The sequence below is a fragment of the Apodemus sylvaticus genome, chromosome 4, assembly GCF_947179515.1.
Source record: "Apodemus sylvaticus chromosome 4, mApoSyl1.1, whole genome shotgun sequence".
NCBI classification, from domain to species: domain Eukaryota; kingdom Metazoa; phylum Chordata; class Mammalia; order Rodentia; family Muridae; genus Apodemus; species Apodemus sylvaticus.
In genome coordinates this window covers 142,245,222-142,267,447 of record NC_067475.1, presented here as the reverse complement: position 1 = coordinate 142,267,447, position 22,226 = coordinate 142,245,222, and the positions used below count along the sequence as shown (strand labels likewise).

At 47.0% G+C, this 22,226-nt stretch overlaps 1 protein-coding gene and 1 long non-coding RNA gene across 7 annotated transcripts in view; one reads left to right on the top strand and one right to left on the bottom strand.

Annotated features, from left to right (window-relative positions):
- Positions 1-22,226, bottom strand: part of Fndc3b (fibronectin type III domain containing 3B) — a 293,040-nt gene that overhangs the window by 88,931 nt on the left and 181,883 nt on the right. For all 6 annotated transcript variants that reach the window (XM_052180717.1, XM_052180723.1, XM_052180720.1 and 3 more), the window contains exon 7: positions 227-285. In XM_052180717.1, coding sequence (XP_052036677.1) covers positions 227-285 — 59 coding nt within the window. The remainder of the gene's footprint in view (positions 1-226; positions 286-22,226) is intronic.
- LOC127683462 (uncharacterized) lies at positions 15,994-16,265 on the top strand. Its single transcript, XR_007977547.1, has 3 exons — positions 15,994-16,027; positions 16,076-16,149; positions 16,202-16,265. It is a non-coding gene; the product is annotated as an uncharacterized LOC127683462 (long non-coding RNA).

Below are 22,226 nucleotides of genomic sequence, written 5' to 3'. Positions count from 1 at the left end.
AGACCACAAGAAAAACTTAGATACATCTAATTGCATTCAGAAACTCTGCACAAAAGAGGCACTTCAAAAGGGGACCATATAAACCTTGCTGTAAATATTCTCGATCCCTTCCTAACTGCCAATGATTTCACAGCAGGGGTCCTGCTTACTGACAGTACAGCAACAGAAAGTGCATTGGGAATGTGTAAGAACTCGGTGTTCCCGCAGAGAGGTCCGGAAGACATACCTGTGGTTTCTCTATCCCCGAAAGGATGTCTTGCACCCTCTTGACTTCCAACTCATACTCTGTAAAGACAAGAAAAAGGAAAAAAAAAAAAAAACACCTGTTAGAAGGCAGTAAGGATGTCAGCTTCCTTCCCCATGCCTTTCTCAAGGGGGTCATCAAGTCAGTCAGCTGCTGTGACACTGCTGTGCCACCGTGGGGCTGACTAGGGAGGAGCTCACCGTGGTTGTGCCAGTGTACAGATGTAAGCACTCAGTAGGTTGGTGAGATTTAGTCCTACTTTATTCAGGATGACTGAATGAAGGGATCTGAGGGTCATAAGAAGGGCTAGCAGGAGACCCTAGCTCATGGAGGTAGAGAGAACACCAAGAGAAGATGAACTTGAGGGCCAATGGCTAGTGAGTCCAAACTTTAATTCAGCATGTATGCATGTATGTATGTATGTATGTATGTATGTATACTTATATTCAAATGGATCCATGCATTCATTTATTGTTTGGATTTTACTTTGAACTTTAGTATTTAAGTGGAGGGATTTATACATCTTGGCTGCAGCTTGAAGAGCCATTAGACTTCTGCACAGATAATGCACATAAGGAAGGTATGTGTGCTGGGTTAATACACTGCCACACTGTATTTGTAAAGGTACTTGTGAAGCACAGAGCTGCCTTTGGCTAGAGTGGCTGGTAAACCGTGAGGACATGCCTGGGTTGGGAGACACAGGTTCTACAATACAAAACCGGCTGGGACAGACAGTGGTGAAGGCGTGGTCTGATAGATTAGATTATAAAACGAGGAAAGGGACACTTTCCAGGTGTGCTAAAACCTGCTCTTCAGAAATGGAGGAGAAAAAGGCCTTGGCACACGGAGATGGGGATGGAATGTAGCCGAACAGAGATAAATAATAAACAAACAGGATCCACTCTGCTTCTCCTGGCGGAAGCCATGGAATCCAACTCTGAATTGTGGTGGATCACACCTGTTGATCCAGATTTATAACCCAGTGCTACGGAGATCCAACTCCCAAGGCATAAAGTCCTTGTTCCCGAGTTAGTGGAGAAGCAGCCAGTACATCAGAGGGCAAAGCTGTCCTCAGGGCAACCCAGCAGGAGCAGGCTGAGCCCTGTGGGGCAGCAGACATGTGGAGACACAACTGGGACAATAGTCCCGCATTTCACAAGGCTATGTGTTCACTATTCAGGCCGAGCCCCAGTCACCTGCTCAAGGGCTGTCTTGGTAAACCCTGACTCTGGTCACTCAAATCCCATTGCTTTCTTATCTGCTACCAATATCAGACATAATTGCCTTGCTGGGGTTCCTGCATGTTCTGGTTTGGTCTTTCCTTCTAAAATGTGTCTGGAATTCACCAATACCATAGGCCTTGAGTATGTGATTTATTTCCTATAAAAACAAGTAAACAAGGAACAAAAAACAAATATCCAGGCATGGTGCTGCACACCTGTAATCGACAGTTGGGAGGCAGAGCAATGAAGATCTGGAGTTCCAGGCTAGCCTTGGCTATACAGCCGGAAGAAAGTATGCTCCTGACTGGGAAGACAAACAGCTGAATGAAATAAAGAAATAAAGACAGTAACAGCAAGTATGGAGAAGGTGAGGGAAGGGGGGCAAAGGGCGCTGAAGAAAAGATCCAGTCTGAAATCCGGGATGTGAAAGCCCAGCAGTCAAGCAGAGCTCTGAGGAAAGACTCTGGCCCGAGTGAACCAAGGAGAGGATGGAAGATCTGAGCCTGAAGAGAAGATGAGGAGCGGGACACGGGGCAGGGAGGAGTGAAGGTGGAGGAGCAAAGGTGGATGACGACTGGAGGAGGAGTGAAGGTGGAGGAGTGGGATGACAGGGCAGGAGGAGTGAAGGTGGAGGAGTGGGATGATGGCAGGAGGAGGAGTGAAGGTGGAGGAGTGGGATGACAGGGCAGGAGGAGGAGTGAAGGTGGAGGAGTGGGATGGCAGGGCAGGAGGAGGAGTGAAGGTGGAGGAGCAGGGCATAGCCCAGGAGGAGGAGTCAGAAGGTATCAGTGGGGGTGTCAAGCATGGCCTCTCTAGAAAGACCAAATGTACCAAGGACAGATACCCCCTTGTCTCTTGTTCATGTCTCCCCTCCCCCCATGCAACTCTCTTTTCAAGAACATTTTAGCAAAAGGAAGGTTAAAATAAAAACATACAGCAAAGTGAACTGTCAAAGAGAGAAAGGACGGACGGACGGAAGGAAGGAAGGAAAATAACCTCCCATAGAAATTCCCATAGAAAGTGAAGTGTAAACTTTCCATAAATGACGGTTTTCATATCTGCTTCAAAACTTGTGAGTTCAGACTGTCTGAATAAGTGTATGGGCTAAACTAATTTAAACATTTCCCTATATAAACACAATTAACTCTTTGGTTTGTTTCACATGTTTTCACTCCTTAGATAAGACCCAGGTCTGGCTCAGCTGTAGCTGTGGAGTGCTCTGTTGTAGCGGCACCTTCGCTCCACAAGAACAGCCTCAGCCTCAGCCTCAGCCTCAGCCTCAGCCTCAGCCTCAGCATCCGGTCCCTCCGCACTTTCCTCCTGTTTCCCACACCAGCTCTGTGGCAATGCCCCTCTGGACATCAGAGTCCTCATGGTTTGCCAACCAGCTGGTACTGCTGACCTATGAACAAAGCTATGTCTATAATACGAAGGCTCATTGTGTCCATTTGAAGGCTAAAGATGTAAGAGCTAGATGTACAAATAAATATTTTTGGATAAAAAGAAAAACAGGTGTAAACAATAAGGGTAAACCAGACATGCAGTCAATGCCTGTGACAATGGATATAGGCGAAGGAAGGAAATACTAAGAATGCTAAGACCATCACAGATGGTCTTTTATGTAGAAAAGCAAACTAGCCATTAGCAACTTTAAAAATACTACTTATCAGAGAGGGAGGAAAAAGGAATCAAATACAGAAAAAGTTTAATTACCTGAGGACCTTAATTTAGTGCTTAGGATTTCTAGGTAACGGTCTTATTATAAACACTATAGATAACTCTCCCGACCTCTTTCGTGGCTTTCGACAGTGCTGTTGGTGTGGACTGCCCAGGCCTGTGGATGGGAGCTCAGATCCTAGCGCTTACATCAAGGGCAGCGTTGAGTCTCATGCACCCCAGCACCGAGGCGGTGGGGACAGGAGGATCCCTGGGGCCTGCTGGCTGCCAGCCTAGGCCCCCAGAATACAAATGGGAGCTCCTGTTTCAGCAGAGTCCTTACCTCAAAGGGACAAGGCAGGGAGTGGTAGACAGGGGCACCCAATCCCTTCATCTGGCCTCAATGCATGTGCACACAAACATGAGGACATATCAGGCACACACACACACACACACACACACACACACACACAAGCAAACCACAAAACAGCTAAGTAAGATCACCAAAAAATTCATTTTTTTATAATATACGGACATTATAGTAAATCTCTACAGAGCATTTTTTTTAAACTCTGAGGTGGCTGGAGAGATAGCAGATCGCTAACTAAGTAATGTCCTGGCCACAGGAGCTGAGTTGAGAGTCCCTGTGACCACAGAGAAGCCAGGCATAGCTATACAACGTGCTTGTAATCCCGGGGCTCAGAAGGTGGGGACTGGAGGACCCACGGGGCTTACTAGGCAGCCAGTCTGGCTGAATGGGTGAGCTCCAGGCTCCGTGAGGTCCCCTGACACCCAGTGGCAACCTCTGGCTGTCACAGACATGTCCGCAGATGAACATGGGTGGGCACACAACCATAACCACCATACTGACATCAGATATTTTGATACAAAAATGCAAACACAATCTAAGTATTTCGTTGGGAAAGTGATTCCATTTTTTGAGATTCTGAAAGAAGGATGAATACTGGCTCATCAACAACAAAAACCAAGAAATACCAGCAAGCTGTATTCCAGGATGTGAGAAGGTGGACTCTGTGCTAGCAAAGTATTTCCTAGGGTAGACTGGGTTCCAAATAGATTCTGGAACCTGAAAGGAAAAAGGAAGGAGATGGACTCCTGTTGCAGGTGGAGTGGCCAGCTGCACAGGAGAGCTAGCCACAGAATGTGAGTGGGGCGACAGGGTCACTGCCTCTGCGCGCTAGTGGCTATTAAAGTCCTACCAGAAACCTTCACATTATCCTGTCCTCCAGCAGATGGGCTTCCTTCTGCAAAAGCCGTCCTGGTGTGGAATCAGAGGAGCAGCAGGCAGGGCTAGGCCTGGGTCTTTAATGGGAAGCTGGAGAATTGGAAAGTGACAGAGCCTTTTGGACCCCCACATAAACTCTGCATGCTGCTCAGGTGTTTGTTGGCAAGTAAATTCGATCCTGCCTACATATTACAAGATGCTACTTGCATTTCTGTCAAATTCCCAAAGAAATAAAGCCATGTTTTCTTTCGGAGAACCCTGTGTATGCATGGAACCACACAGAAGCAACCAGCCTTTCTAAGCACATCAAATTGAGCATTGATGAAAATCTTACAAAACTGGACAGAGGTCTCAGGTTAAGCACATGCCTGTGAGCTCCCCGTAGCGCCGGCCTCTGCTTCCCCGGGCACACTGAACTCTTCTCAGGCGAGCTGAGTCAGCCCAGTGCCAGATCAGCTCTTTTATTCGGGGAAAAGGCTAAGCGCCATGACTGTCCAGCCAGGGATGCGGCCCTCTCCTCCCTTGCATCAAGACAGGAAGGGAGCTGCTTGAATGCAGGGCAGAACTTCTCCCAGAGTTCATGTCAGAGGTGATGGAGGTCACGCAGCGCTTTCCACAGAAGCATCTAGAAACCTTCCCTCACGCGTGCTTTCGTCAAGACTTGGTGGGACACGGTGAAAAGTTTTCAATTACCTTAGTCAGGACTTTTGTAAGACTGAGGATGGATCGGCAGAATCCACAGTGTACAGTCCGAGAGAGAGTTTCAATAATTACATTATTTACACAGCAAACTTTGAACTGCTCCACAGCAGCCTTTCCTTAATCATGTTTCCTATAACTAATCTATCTGGGGACAGGACTAGGCGTCCAGTCTACTGGTGAGTTACACCCTGAAGCTCTACTGCAGGTGCAGGACTCTCAGGGGTGGGATCTATCGAAGCCACAGTCTGGCCAGTTCACTCAGCACATCTCCATGCGTGACATGCGCAAACTCCCACGGTCACCAGCAGGGACGTGATGAGAGGAGGCAGCAGTGGGAGGAAGAGGAAGGAAAGAACGCCGCGCAGCCAGCGCACACTCAGTTACTCATGCCGTAGTCACAAGCATTCTTGTTTCTAGAGGATGTGAAGAGTCAGTGCCTTATAGGAAATTGCCCGTCTCTAAGAATATATCCGTGAAAATGGTTTAAATATACAAGGGCACCGGGGGAGCACTGGACCCACTCACATGGGCGGCTGCCTGACCTCCCAGAGTCCACCTCAGCCGGTTCCCAGAGCAGACACTGCCGCAGACAGCTCGGGTCACGTGAGGCCCTGTGAACGGGTTTGAGTCCTTAGGGTCTTGAGAGCTGCTTCTTTTGTCACATGTGCGGACACGAGAGCAAGGTGTGCTCTGGGAATCAGGAAGCCACGAGAGGACACTGTAGCAAGGTGTGCCAGGATGCAGGAAGCCAGGGAACCTGCACACACCTGAACCAGGGTTCCGCATCTCTACAGCCGGCACAGCAAAGGCTGTGTCTCTGAGGCACCCGGGCTGTGGGGTCTGTTCTGTGTGTGTGTGACACACACACACACACACACACACACACACACACACACACACAGAGGCCAGATTCAAGCCCGGTGACATTGCTGGGGCTACTACCCAAAGTTTTTGGTTTTGTTTAAGACAGGGTCTTTTGCTGCCCTGGGACTCACCACCTCAGCTGAGAGCAGCCAGGATCTATCTGCCTGTTTGCGCCTCACCAGGACTAGGATTTCATATACAGGTGCTCATGTGCCACCAACCCTCGCTTTTGTCACAGGTCCTGGGTACCACACTCTGGTCCTAGTGGTTGCACTGCAAGCTCTTCTCACCCTCCCCCCCCCCCCCCCGCCCCCAGCTCCCTCTCCAGCCTTGGGCCTTCCTCTTTCAACATGGTTGCAGTGATCAGAGCTACTGCTTGCTGGACTGTAATGCTATGTTGGTAGCTACAAGGTAGTGCTTCTTCTGATCCCAACAGTCTCTGTGAATGAGCAGTGCTCTTCTGGTTTAAAGCACCAGAGAGTGCAGATGCTTTTTAAATGTTTTATTTTAAACTCTGTTTACTCAGGACACAGAATTATTTGGTTTCGAGGGGCATTTTCAAGCAGTGTTTGGCGTGTCTGTGGGGCCCCCTTCCCTTCTCCACGCCTGCCGACCCCTCTAAGCCTTCTACTCCCGGCCCTGCCTGCTTTACACTGGGCCATCTTGGGTGACCTACTGCCACTCTTCCTCACCAAGCCTTCCCCACCCCTGCAGCTCCTTTCTGAGTCACAGCCTAGACCAACAATCACCCCCATTTACACAGACACATGAGCGAGGATTAGAAGCGAGGCTGTGCATATCAGAGAGATTTTTCTCTTTCTGTGTCTGAGTTGCCTCCCCCTCCCCCCCTTTAACAGAATACTTCTTAGGAGACAGTTTTTAAAGTCAGAGTTAAAAGCTAACAACATTCCATCAGTATCAGTAGCCTTTGAGATGCTAAGTTTGCATCTCTGCTAAGTGCAGCTCCTGGTCTCCGACCATTTTGTCCCTTGCTAATGGCTTTTGCATGGAACACCTGTTAAGCACTCTGGTTTAACACAATGTGACCCCAAAACTACAAAATACAAGATACCACCAGACCAGGGCTGCTTAGACATTTTCCATTCATGACAATTTTGTGACTCCAGGCCTTAAAATCAAACAAACTGTTAATCATTCACAGAGCAATTTCCTTGAAAGTAATTCAAAGAGTAACATATTTTTTACTACTTATTAATGGTGAAAGCAAATTTATATACTAATAGGATGGCTATGCTCTTTTATATCACATAAAGAATCAGAGCTGGGCGAATATTTCACGCAGCAGGGCAGGGGAAGCTTAAGAGTTTTTCAGAGCTGACTGCCATCTTTATGAATGGTCACCAATGCGGAGAAAGCTGCTTTGCCTAAACTCATAGTGTAAGATGGCGGAAGCGTGTCTACAGTCATTTCAGAAATTCTTAGAAATTCTAGCTTCATCCCAAATCAAAATTCACTGAATAAATAAAAGATAATGACAAGCAATCAGCAACTCACACATCAGCTTCTAAAGTCAAACGCAGTCCAGATGAGATGGGTCCATCTGACACGTGCAGATGCACAAGGGCTGAGGAAGGCCTGCTTTCTCTAGTTAAACCACGAGATCTCCACACGAGCAGACAACTTCCTTACACAGTAAATGCTTCACCCCCAACATTCCACAGTCTCAATCTCCACAGGAAGCAGTGGCACTGGGAGGGGCTCGCCAGCGCAGGCAAGGAATGCAGTAGGAGCTGTGTGTGCTCAGAACAAGGGGGCCGTGATGCCACGCGACAGGCAGAGTTGGTTCTGCCGGGACACCTCAGATTCTTTATGTTTAATTTTGAATAAGTGCGTTCCTCCTTATTGAGTGCTGAGGAGTCCATTACTTGGGTAAACTTCATCTGACTCCCATACCCAGTTATAGGACCTCTCCTGCGGGGTGTGTCCCTTGGCTTAAGGAGACAGGCGTTAGACTGCGGACAAGCCACTTCAGTAGTGTAAACTAGAGTGTACTCTAGCATTTTAATTTGACAAAAGCTACTCTTACCTAAATTTTACTGTGACTAGAAAGAAAATCCCCAAGGTACACGCTCTTCCGTTTATTATTATTATTATTGTTGTTGTTGTTCTTATTCATGCACAAGAGGCAAATGCCCTTCCAGGGAGCTACATTCTAGCCCTGGGAACGCCATGTAAGCATTCCTGGCTCTGTACCTTCTAGAAACCAAAGATGGAAGTAAACAAACTAATAACCCACACTCCATCTTGAGTGACATTTTGGAATATATCAAACTCTGACTCTTGAAACTCAAATATGAATTAGAGTTTAAGTCATGAAGAGAGACACGGGCGCACATGTGGCTGTTCTTGTGGGCTGTAATTTCTGCTCTCAGTTTAATTGGACTGCGCTTCTCTTTCTGTTCCTCCCAATCAACATTTCTCCTTAAAATAGATGGGGGGGGGGGGAGGGAGAGAGAGAGAGAGAGAGAGAACCATCTGCCTCAGCACCAAATAAAAGTGGACTGTCTCCTAAACACACTGAAGAGAGGAATGAACTAAAATGGCTGACAAGAAGGAAAGTCTGCGCACACAGTGCTTTCTGGAGCGGTGGACCCAGCGTGGGAACCGCTCTGAGTACCAGAAGCGCTCCAACTTAGAAGGTTTTCCATTTACTCCCATCCAAGTCACTATGCAAGAAGTGGTAACTTGTTCTCAGGCCTCTTGATTCTATATTAATCTTGCTGTCGCCTTCTACATTTATCATAAAATCAAATTATTTGGAACGTAGACCCTTGGCTTTCTATACTAAGGATTCGCGCATCCTGAGTCATGCGACATAGCTGGGCTGTCTAAACGGGATACACTTATTGCTCGAAACATAACAGATGGCACAAAAATGTCATCCGCACATACATGCACTCCCAACACAATGGCACTAACATCCTGCTGAAATACTCAAGACTGAATGCAGCACTCCTATTCTGCACCTATGTAGCACTCTGTAACGGTGCCATCCACGCTAGCGGCATGTTAAAGTCCACAGCGGCCGGACCACACTAACCCGCTGCCCTAAGATCCTAATAATGGATGTAGCCGCATCCCAGACTCACTAGATCCAAAGGGTCCCCACAAGCAAAAGAAGCTGTCTGGATTGTAGCCTGGGCTGGGTGAGAAATAAAAAAACGTACAAGGAAAAAAAACTATAAAATATAAAAGAAGTTATGAAAGGATGCCCCAGGTGGGGGAGGGGTAGAAACAGGATGATTGACAGACGGAAAGTTTCAAAATATCGCTCTCAATGGCTATCCTAACCATCGATCTCTAACCTAGATAAATAACTAACTTTAAAATAATCTCTTCGATTTGAACACATTTTCCATTATTAAGACTTCAAAATACCAAAGGCAGCAGACAGAGTTTAAGTTAAGCAGGGTTGGTCACTGTCCCTCCTTGCCTGCCATGGTCTCTGCTCATACGCCACACTTCTCACAGTGCTAGCGGGCTGCAGTGGCCCTCTCTGCAGGGCTTCCTCTAGCACCCTGCTTTCCTCCCTGTCACCGGTCACTCTGCTCCCGTGCACAGCCGCCTCCCAGTGTCGCGGTGAGCCCAAGCTTCAAGAGTGCAGTCATTGAAGCTTTGCTATGGATCGCGAACTCCCAGGGCCTAGGCGAATGCTTAGCACAGGACTCCAGCCAAGGAGAAGCGCAGCCCTCTCCACAGACGCCGAGCTGTATCTCCTCAGTGTGAGGAAACAGGCGTGTACCTAAAGCCACCGTGATGGAGTGAGCTGTAATGGAAGGGACCTTAGAAAATCTTTGCATTGCATCAGGTATCTCTAAGACAAAATTGCACCAGAAATCTGTGGATCCACACTGTCACATGAGATACAAACATACTCTGTCTAATACACTCAACAATAATCTTAAATTTCATGTAGACTAGAAATATTTCTGCAGACAAAGCGAAATCTGCTTGGTAATTCCCTCCAAGGCCGTGATGCGAGCTGTCACACCACGGGGCTCGAGTGGAATTTGGGGAATTACTGATGTAATGGAGAATTCCTGGACCTCACTGCAGAGGACAGGCTCTTAAACCGGGGCTTACGACGGCACAAGAGGCTGTAGAAGGTGGGGGCTTTGAAAAACCAGACAACACTAAAGGCTTCTGACTGAGTAATGGTCAAAACCTAACCCAGGACTGACTGAGCAGGGAACTGGCAGCACTGCCCTCTGCTGCCTACGAGCCTCATGTCAGTAGAACAAGCAATGCTAAGGTTTGAATGTGAAGCGCTCACCACGGGCTTGGGGGCTTGGACACACTATGCAGTCTCCAGACGGTGGGACAGCTTCAGATGGCTGTGCACCTTTAGGGGATGAAGCCTGGAGAGCAGTGGACGGGGGTGGGAGGGGCTGGTCCCGTTCTGTCCTCTCTGCTTTCTAATTACAGATGAGATGCACTTCTGCCACCATGCCTTCCCTATCACAATGACTGTGTCCCCTCCAAGTGTAAGCCAGAAGAAACTGTTCCTTCTGCAGTTACTTTTCATGAGGCATTTGATCACAGTAATAAGACATACATACACACACACACACACACACTTATAAACATACACTCACAGACACTCACATACTCAAACATACAAACCCACACCCATATACAGTCACACAGACAAACACAGAGACACATATACACTCATACATACAAACACACACATACAAACACATGCACTCACACACATCCCACATATATTCACACAGGCACACACACACTCCCCATGCTTGGTACTACTTGGTCTCCCACCATTTCCCACATTACTAACATAACTATAGTGTTTTTACTGTGGTACACTTTTCTGCTGTTACAGAAACATTATGGAAAACAGACTACTCATTTTCCACTTCCCCTCTTTGCCTTATAAATATCAAGTTAGCACATCTTTAGATTGTGTTATGTCAGAATGTTTGATTTTAAAATTTTCTATTTGAGTTGCTGGCTTGAAAATGATTTTCAACTTGGGATAAAGATAGAACATCCACAATTTCTAAAAAGGCCCTAAATATATTTCTGTCATTCTGTACTAAGTACGCAAAGCACTGTTCTCAGCAATGATTGTTAGAAAATTATATAATATTGACTAGCTGTGAAAAATGAAGATATCCTCTATCCCACTGTATGAGTCATCAAGATTTGATTTTTATGTGAAAATTTAAAAACCTATCTGTCTCATTAGCATCCGAATATACTTTTATTTTTATTAAATGATAAACTCATGTTTCCTAAGAATCATGTTAAAATTGCTTATATTCTGTTATTATTGGATACATTTGATTTGTAAATCTATCTTATATACTTGAGACGATACAAAAATGTCTTAGGAGAAAAGGGGTCAAAGGATAAGAAGCCCTCTGCTCTAGAGAATAGCCTGGACCAGCCGGAGCGACGGCTCAGGGGTTGTGAGTGCTTAGTGCTCTTTCAAAGGACATGAGTTCAATTCCCAGCACTGACATGGAAGTTTACAACTGTCTGCGACTCCAGTTATCGGGATATGACATACCTACACAGACATGCGCTCAGGCAAAACACCAATGCACTTCAAATAAAAATAAATCAGTCATTAAAAAAGAGAGAGAAAATCCTGATACATTTAACTAGAGAGGTTTTGTGTGTGTGTATGTATACACATATGTATACATCATACATATATAATTTCCTTATGTATATACTGTGCACGACACTGTGTTACATGTGTTATCACATAGAGATACTAGAGGCTGAGTATGTTTTTAATTGGCAATAACAGGTCAGACTTTAGTTAACTTGGGTCGGGCAGTGGTGGTGCATGCCTGTAATCCCAGCACTTGGGAGGCAGAGGCAGGCGGATTTCTGAGTTCAATACAGAGAAACCCTGTCTCAAACAAACAAACAAACAAACAAAAAAACACAAAAAAAACAAAAAAACAAAACAAAACAAAAAAAGAATGTTAACTTGGAATGATGAGTTGCTCTGGGAGGCTAAGATGCTCGCCTAACTTTGGTGATGAGCTGTTTCCCAGTGTCCCTCTGCCATGGTGGCTGTGTTTGTTACGCATCCAAATGGCACATCTGTGAAGATCCACGAAATGACACTTTTACAGTATTGAACAACTGCAGACTCAACCGAAGTCAAACCGTGAGACCTATGAAATAGGTGCCTTCTGTCAGTGAGAACCGTCCTGCCTGCCCCCGCCCCCCTCTTCCTTTGTGCATGTGACACATGGGTGGGCGGTGCCTTTGCTCTGAGGGCAGCCCTCAGCCTGTAGTCTTGGCATATGCACAGCTTCACTGGTTCCGTTCAGAGGGTCCAGCTCACCAGTGCTCCCCATGGGCAGCCTCTCAATGGTCTACCTGACTTGGCTATGGATTCAAGTGAGATCTTTGGCATAGGACCCAGCAGTCGGTTCCGCACAGAATCATCAATGCGGGAGGGACTTAGTGTTGGCTTACACAGTTTTTCTATCACGTTCAGTTACAGAAGCTCAACCTAGAAATTCACATAGAAGCTATTGAAACCTATCTCATAAGCTGGTTGCCAAAGAGACCATTTCCTGGAATAATTCTATAGAGCATTTTTGTGCCAATGTGCTGGAAACACAAGATTCTCTCCCCTTTCATGCATAGAAATATAGCATTTGGGATGGCCAGAGGCTAGCACACTCAGTACTGGACAATAACTGCACTGGAGTGTTTTTGCAGCTGACTGTGGCTTGAGAGAAAAAGTGCATACCGGTTCCAACAGAACCAACACTTGGTTGGCCCATAAACCATAGCTGTCTGCTGCGCTGCACGCCTGACACGTCCGAGCATTCTCTTATGGGGCAGTGAATACAGAGTGCACCTGAACTGTGGAAATTATCAATGAGGCCAGCTGTTTTCCTACATTTTCAGACCCTTCACATTTGCAGAAGGCAGCAGCCATTTCTCTGAAGTCTTTCAGCAAAGACAAAGAAGGGACCAACCAGGTAGCAGATGCTGCTTCTGTTCTTATAGAAAGCACCGACCCATCAAAATGTGAATTAGTCAGTACTAGTTGAATGGTATCCTAACTTGACCTCAGAGGCCACTGGGAAGAAGATGTTTTCTGTGGAGAAAATGGAAACCTACCATCACTCTTGGCTCAGACGTATGTTTTTGAGGGCACACGTAGCTGTTGTGTGTCTACTCCCCCATGTTATCATGTTATTACAGGGCAGAGCGCAGACGTCAGTGTGGCTGGCAGTGGGGCTCCCCTGGAGGAAGCAAGGTGCAAGGGGGCTCTATCAGACTTGCACCCCAGCTAAAGCCAGGGATGGGAAATGGCATCCAGTCACAATACGCTGACATGGCTAGTGGCGCTGCACGCCTGTCTTTACTTGCAAACGTGAAGAACACATGCCAATCTTGGATGAAGTATAAAAGTCTTATTTTCACTTTCCTAGCTTTGGTAGGATAAGCCTGTCATTTAAGAGTTGGCTGTCAAGTTGAGATTCTGGGCAGGAAGCTCCAATTATAATGGTGCAACCTAAATAAAAGACCTATTAAGATGTACCACGCCCAGCAATTTGAAGCTCACACGGCCAGGGTTACGGGTCAGCAGGGGCAGGTGAAAAAGCCTGGAAGACTGTCCAGAAGCTTTGAGCCCTACTAGGGTTCTGCCTCCCCTCGACTGTGGAAGTCAGGAGGCCCATCTGCTCGCCAGCTGTGGCCCCTAATCCTCTCTGATAACTTCAGCTTGCGCAAGTCCCTGCGAATCAAGATGTCTTCCAAATTTTGTTTCACACCCGTTGCCAGGACTGGTTTTTAGGCATCAGCCTCCAGTGGGAAACAGCATAAGCTCGATGTGAGCAGCAGGTGTGAATTTTCAGAGCAGTGAAAGGGAAGACCAACAGAGGGGGAGAAAGCAACGAAGCAGGCTAGGAGATGACACAGGCTGCTCGGGGGACTGCGCCCCTCAGCAGAGGCCTAGAAGGCTCAATAAAGAATGCTCCCTCCATGAAAGCAAAATTTCCCTAAGCAGAAAACAACATCTGCAGCTAAAAGGTGATGGTCTCCCTGCATGGAGCATGAGGCCACGCCCCCTCGCATTTATCAATGTTCCAACCCTGTGCTGCAATGCTCCTGACTCCTGAGCTTATAACCTGATTTCTAAGTAAACATATATGTATTTATTTACTTACTTTTAGCTTTAACCTCTCGTTCTTTCAATTTATATTTCTAGGATTTCTTTTTTCTTTTTCTTTCCTCTCTCTGTCTGTCTGTCTGTCTGTCTGTCTCTCTTTTTCTGAAGCCAAAATCACAAGTCTGTGCTCAAACCCAGCGCTGACCTGGGTCAGGGTAACAATGCATCAGTACAAGCTGTAGGCCTGGCCTCTGCTCAGATATATGGGATCAGAAGGAAGCTTGCAGGCTAGGCTGCAGCTCTCAAAAGCTTACTCTTCCTAGATGCTACAGTTGAAGGGGTCTCTGAACTAAGATGAGAGAGTCTAGTCTTCTTGCAAAATGCCAGAAAACATGCTAACCAGATAGAGACCGATTCATGGTGCTTCCATGAATAATTCTGCACCTTGCACTCTTGCTAACATGTGGAAGATGGTTGCTCTCAATTTTTATTGCTGGCACAGATCTACCATTTACTCTGTAAACACTGTTGTAAGAACAGAGCAACCAGGTGATGCTGCCCTTGCCAGCACAACCAAGTGGGCACAGAAGGCAGGGACAGTGCCTCAAAATAATTAGGAAGGAGTATTTTTGACCTTATTTTCCAGCAGTGTAAGAAAACACGAATCCATTCAGAGCAGGAATGGTGCTGACTAATAAAAGCTAACATATCATTAAAAGAAAAACAAAGAATGTCTGTCTGTCTGTCTACCTATCTATTCTTTGCAGACGTGTTAATGGAGTCACAGAAACGTTGGTGACTAAAGCATTCTATATCTATGGAAAGAAAAGCGTGAATTGATTTTTCTGAAACACTTGTGAGGATGATGTAGTCAAGAATAAATTGCTGGACGCTTTAACTTCTCTGAATTACCTGAAACATAACAAGAATTAAGGGAGACGAGCAGAAATGCAAAATCCAGGTTCTGACTGTGGGTAAAAGCTAACAATGCTGGTATGGTAGAAAGAACAGAGGGCGACCAAAAGCAATGAGAGGCACCAGGGGAGGCTCATCCTTCCTTGGAAAAGACAAGGGACTGGTGGGGAAAACGCATAATCACTTAGCAGAACACCATATAAGGCTTAGTGCGGGGGCAGGCGACCAGCATGGGGATGGATCCGGTGTAACAGTGAATTTTTACCCAGCATTCAGTGTGTCAAAAAAAAAAAGTTTCATTTCAGCTATTCCTTGTGCTGGCGTTTGGAGTAATACACTATCATTCTTTCTTTCTTCCCTTCATGATTTTTTTCCAACTACAATGGAATTCTGTATTTTAACCACAGCCTCATAAAATGAAAAACAAAACTCAAATAGGGAGCAAATTCAGCAATTTATAGAATCTATAAAAGATGTTCAGAAGTGCCCTGGTGTGAGCTATGTACTTGAACTTCTGCCAACTCAGTCAGTTTCAGATATATCCAAGGGGTGAACTCTCTCTCGGAGGACAGTAGACAAGCGCACAGACGGAGTCAGGTGGACAAGCGCACAGACAGAGTCAGGTAGACAAGCACACAGAGTCAGGTGGACAAGCACACAGACGGAATCAAGTGGACACGCGCACAGACGGAGTCAGGTGGACAAGCGCACAGACAGAGTCAGGTGGACAAGCGCAGAGTCAGGTGGTCAAGCACACAGACAGAGTCAGGTGGACAAGCACACAGAGTCAGGTGGACAAGCACACAGACAGAGTCAGGTGGACAAGCACACAGACAGAGTCAGGTGGACAAGCACACAGAGTCAGGTGGACAAGCACACAGACAGAGTCAGGTGGACAAGCACACAGACAGAGTCAGGTGGACAAGCGCACAGACGGAGTCAGGTAGACAAGCACACAGAGTCAGGTGGACAAGCGCACAGATGGAATCAAGTGGACAAGCGCACAGATGGAATCAAGTGGACAAGCGCACAGACGGAGTCAGGTAGATAAGCACACAGAGTCAGGTGGACAAGCGCACAGACAGAGTCAGGTAGACAAGCACACAGAGTCAGGTGGACAAGCACACAGACGGAATCAAGTGGACAAGCGCACAGACGGAGTCAGGTGGACAAGCGCACAGATGGAGTCAGGTAGACAAGCGCACAGACAGAGTCAGGTGGACAAGCGCACAGACAGAGTCAGGTGGACAAGCGCAGAGTCAGGTGGTCAAGCACACAGACAGAGTCAGGTGGACAAGCACACAGAGTCAGGTGGACAAGCACACAGACAGAGTCAGGTGGACAAGCACACAGACAGAGTCAGGTGGACAAGCACACAGAGTCAGGTGGACAAGCACACAGAGTCAGGTGGACAAGCACACAGACAGAGTCAGGTGGACAAGCACACAGACAGAGTCAGGTGGACAAGCGCACAGACGGAGTCAGGTAGACAAGCACACAGAGTCAGGTGGACAAGCACACAGACGGAATCAAGTGGACAAGCGCACAGACGGAGTCAGGTGGACAAGCGCACAGACGGAGTCAGGTAGACAAGCACACAGAGTCAGGTGGACAAGCGCACAGATGGAGTCAGGTAGACAAGCACACAGAGTCAGGTGGACAAGCGCACAGACGGAGTCAGGTGGACAAGCGCACAGATGGAGTCAGGTGGACAAGCACACAGAGTCAGGTGGACAAGCGCACAGACGGAGTCAGGTGGACAAGCACACAGAGTCAGGTGAACAAGCGCACAGATGGAGTCAGGTGGACAAGCGCACAGATGGAGTCAGGTAGACAAGCACACAGAGTCAGGTGGACAAGCGCACAGACAGAGTCAGGTGGACAAGCGCACAGATGGAGTCAGGTAGACAAGCACACAGAGTCAGGTGGACAAGCGCACAGACGGAGTCAGGTGGACAAGCGCACAGATGGAGTCAGGTAGACAAGCACACAGAGTCAGGTGGACAAGCACACAGACGGAATCAAGTGGACAAGCGCACAGACGGAGTCAGGTGGACAAGCACACAGAGTCAGGTGGACAAGCACACAGACAGAGTCAGGTGGACAAGCGCACAGAGTCAGGTGGACAAGCGCACAGACGGAGTCAGGTGGAGATGCGGCTGCAGTTATCCAGCACGGCTCCTGAGAGAGGAAGGTCAAAAGAGATGACACCTTTGTTCTTGGAGCAGGAGAGGCCCAGGGCCCCAGAGCCACATGGGTGAGAACTGAGAGAAGTAAAGGGAGCTGGGGGAAGAAATAGACACAGCTCCTTGTTGGCAAAAGCATCTGACTCCATGTTAGGTTTGAAATGGAAATGTGGGAGATGGACTGAATGATATCTACCTGGCTGCTTTGGATAGAATAAACTGGCAGCAGAGAAACTGGTAGAAAAATAAGAATTCCACTTTACACATGTAAGCTATATGGAAATGTTCATGTATATGCACACACAGGCACACATACAGGAATGCACACATGGACATATACATATACACACATGCACACACATAAATGTACATATATACACACATACATATTAACATATATACACAGACACACACACACACACCTATCTAAAACATCTAAAACATGAAGGAAAATTTAGAAAAAGTTACATTTCATGAAGTATCTTTTGGATATCTAGAAACCTGTTGCTTGTTTCACAGTAATCAAATGTCTATACCTAAGTTTTCACATATGATATTAATAGTAGGAGGAACTGTGACGGTGTATGGCTGATAAGATGTTCTCCCAAGGGCGCTGTGCCTGCTCCCAGGCCCGCAGGAGCTGCAAAAGGAACAGGGTAGAGCGTCCCGATCAGCTCTGAACTGCAGCTTCAAACCACACTTGTTTCTACTGTGGCCAGTCAGTCAGCAGGACCTCAGAGTGGAGCACCTCTCCAGACAGCAGGCAATCCGAAGGCAGTAAGCCATACTGTCCACATTTAAAATGTCAACGTATTTCCACAGTGTCGCCCACGGGAAAAGGCAGATTCTGCTCGATGGAAAGTATACTTCACTCTCCAACGCTGCTCTCGAATGGTGAGTTAAAATGACTTACCAGACACACTTGAAATTCTGTCCTTGATTTTTTCTCATCTAAATTGGTTCCAAGAGGAACTGGCAGGGCATCCTATATGCTGTGATTGATGCTCTTCTGGAAAGAACACGCTAAGTAACGCAAGCTCCAGGCACACAGGGGTAAGAAGGGCAAAGCAGCATAGGCAGAACTCTAGACTGCGAAAGCTGCTCCAGAGGGGCCGTGTAGCCTGGCGCCCTGGCTGCTCCTCGCCTTCATGGAGACGCCTGCAGCATCCTATGCCCTGAGCACGGGATCGGACGGGCTGTCCCAGAGACAGGCTGCAGGGCCTCGGGCTTCCCTCCCGCTGTCTTCTCTTCTCCCACATGCAGACACCCACATGCAGACACCCAACTGCAAAACTAGCTGAGTCCTTGGGTCTGGTCAAAAGTGAGTCTTCTAGTAGTTTCTTCTTGCTCGATTTGCACGATCCTGACTTCGTGTCTGACCTCCATGGCTCCAGTCCGCCAGCCTCTTGTTTAAGAATGTTCTATAGCTCTGCACACTCGGTGGTTCCCAGACAGGGATGTACATGTATGTGTGTACATGCATGCATGTCCATGCGTATGGACAGACCCATGCATAGGTGAAAAGTGAAATTCAAGTTTGTTGTAACAGCACTAATTACTAACACCATGAGAAGACACTGAGACTTGAATGTGCTGCCCAGTGACACGTAAAACATGAGGGGTTGACAATGCTCTCTCAAGCTTAGGACCCACAACCTCTACGTAGCCAGCTGTTCTCAAGGAGAACACACTGAGACTCATTCCTAATGTCACCAAGGCCCAACTGCGGGTCTCCTTAGACGGTGTTAAATACTTAAGAAATATTAGACTTACTACGTGCTTTTTAAAAAATAACTTGAATGAGTCTCCTGCTAGGTAAAAACTGATTTGTTTCCTTTTCAAAGAAAATGTACACCCCAAATTGGAGAGATTTGTCACTTGCTGAGAAACGGCTTTGTTTACATCTACTACTGCACTGTTTGCTATGCTCTCTGGGTGACTGGGGATGAGAGGCTTCCCCAGCCTACCTCCTTCTACATGAGACCCCCGTCTCTCACTAGGCCTGAGCAAAGGGGACAGCTGCTCAAGGACTGAAGGTGGGGGGAGTAACTTCTTTTTTCAGTTACTTCTCTCCAGTAATTTGTCACAGGAATAAAAGCACATAAATCACACAAGGAAAATGGGTTCCAGAATTCGATCTGAGAACTCGACTACACGGCTCACCTATGCATGTCTTTCTGTTAGGGTGCTGCCTCCCTCCAGAAAGGAGGCAGGCCTGCCAATGGCGCCTGGCCTGTGTTAGTAGGAACAGACCCACGAGCTGCCTGCCTTACCCCTCAAATCCTATGGCCAATCCTGGGAGAGCGAATCTGTCAATCAGACCTACACAGAACATGAGGATAAGAGCCCACTCTGGTTCTGCGTTTAAAACAGAGATGCTGAAGTCCCCTGGGATGGGCTGAGTCGGCCTCTGAAAGGACAACCAGAGGCCGACCATCAGAAGGGATGCGTTAGCTGATCAGGTCCAGTCTTTGGGGGATGTGATGGAGGGTTTTTGAGATGAGAAAATTTCCCTGGGTTTTCTAGGTGGGCCCTAAATAAAACTACGTGCATTATTCCAAGTAGGGAGCAGAGGGAGAGTCCACAGACGGGAGAGAAAGCTCTGTGGAGACAGAGTGGGAAGCAGGAAGATGCTAGTGCATGAGCAAAGGAGTGCTAGCCTTCAGTGATGGCTAGAGAAGGTGGACATTTTCTCCCAGTGACCTCTGGAGGGAGCCTGGCCCTACAAGCTGGCTCAAGTCTACTGACACTCACCTTGGACCTGGGACCTCTAAAAGTGGAATCCACAAGCTCTCAGCGGGAGGAAACAATGAAGGCTTCCTGTGGCTTTAAACCACCAGCTTTGTGGTAACTTGTTAGTCACAGAAAACTAGCAACACACCCATGTGTGCTCTATTGTGTTAAAATTCTCCATGCATGGCAGTGAGCACAGCCTGACAAGAGGCACTGGAGAAAAGGGAGCCCAGGAAAAGTGAGGGAGCTCAGATCAGCCAGGACCAGGCTGGGGTTCCTCCGTACCCCACTGTCAGGACCTGGATGGAACTCAGATTTGCTGTTCAATTTTGAGCATCAGATTTTTTTGTTTGTTTGTTTGTTTCGAGCAACGGATGCTCAAAATTAAATAGCAAATCTGAGTTCCATCCAGGTAGGGACTTTCTAACTCAAAAGGGACAGTTTTGCTTTCGGGCATGAGACCTTGGCAGTCAGAGGTTACAGGCTAACAATTTGACATATACGTTATTCTTCTCTGAGCTGAAACACCATTTTCAAATCAAAATTTCGCCTGCGAATTTGAGTCATCATCCTATGGTGTAAGTAATAAGTGACGGCATCCATTATACGGAAGTAAAATATACTTCAAACAAACAAACAACTTCATCACCGAATAACTCGGCCACCAATAATCCCATTTCACTTAAGTAACTTAATTTTTCTCAACAGAGTGTCAAAGAAATTCTGGTCTCTTATGAGGCTCTTTGGAGCAATACTGGATTGAAGAAAAATCTCCCCAAAGGACTACATATTAACTTTGTAAATGTGCTTGGCAAGGCACTCAAATAGTTTTGAGGAACTCGGTGAACCTAAAATATGGCCGTCTCCCTCGCCCCTGGTCTAAGAACCTTGCTGCTCCAACTCATTTGTCTTTTCAAGTAGTGGGGCCGAGGTGAGTGGAAGTTCACCATGTGAATTAGGTCATAAATGCCCTTATGAAAGGTTTGTTCGAGAAATCACAGGGAGATCTGGTTCCTGTGCAGTTTTTACATGTCCCTTTCGGGGGGTGGCTCTGGCAACAGTGGCTTCACAAAAGTACTACACAAAATTCCCTTTACTGCATATAAAGGGAACCTGAGAGTGAGTGTGTTTGTCAGAGGACTTAAGATAATCTTCCGAACTAATGAGGATTACTTTTAAGAAGGAAGGGCAAAATTACCCAGGATGGAGCAGACACAGTCATCCCTCTTTCTTAAGTCCAATTTTCACCTTCAAACCAAAAATTAGAAAAGTTCTGACTCTAGATTTTAAATATACCAGAACTCTAAAGCATGATATAAACAATGCCGGATTACCATTCTGAATGCCTGGCTACTCTTTTAAATTATACTAAAGAATTATTTGTTTGTTTTGGACCGGGTCTCAGCAGTTCAGACTGGCTGGTAACTCACCACATATCTAATCTTAACCTTGTGATCTTCCAGCCTCTGTCTCCTGAGTCCTGTGCCTGTAATATGTACACAGCCGCATGCTCAGTTTATGCTGGGGCTCAAACCCAGAGTTTCATGCATGTGAGATAATCACACGGTCATTTGGATTCATCTCCAGCCCCAAGAACTGACTTGGAATTCGATTGTGAAATCGGGGTAAGCTGGAGCTCAAAGCAGTCAGGAAAACCCAAGAGAGAAAAGTGGTTTTCTTCACATGGAGGGTTCTTCCACGTAGACCTCTGGTAAAAGGATTTTGGGTTAGAACAGGTCAACAGGCTTTATGCTCTCTGCCTGGCCTACCCTGGCCTCTGTGGGAAGAGAGAACAGACAGCAAAGGACTACAAACCTCTTTCATTCCAAATCACCTTTCTCAAACCCTAATCCTCACGGCCACTCCCACTTTTAGAAAGGCCCCTTATTTCAGGTGCCACTGCTCTAAGTGGTTCCCTCCTCCTGGGCCACCCAGGGCAGGCCATCCCTACCACCATCGGAACAGGACTACTCCTGCCCTCCTCCAACAAACAGTCCAAGATGGAAAGATCCTTTCTTCTGATGCAGCTACAGAGAAGCATGAGAGGTTGCTCCGTGATGGGCAGGCCTTGGACTTTACTATAGCTTGAGTTAAATCACTAGGACACATGGTACACGCGCGCACACGTGGAGAACTTCACTTCAGATGAGAGACACAGACGGTGGAGAGTCAGGGCACAGCTGCGGGTGCTCCACTATGGTGAGGCACACACTGCCTTCTCAGTGGAGATACAGTAACCACAGTAATGTTGACCTAGCAGTAGGGAATCAGCCGGAATGCTAAGATTCCTGAAGGTAGGAGTAGAAATGGCTTCTGGGTCTAC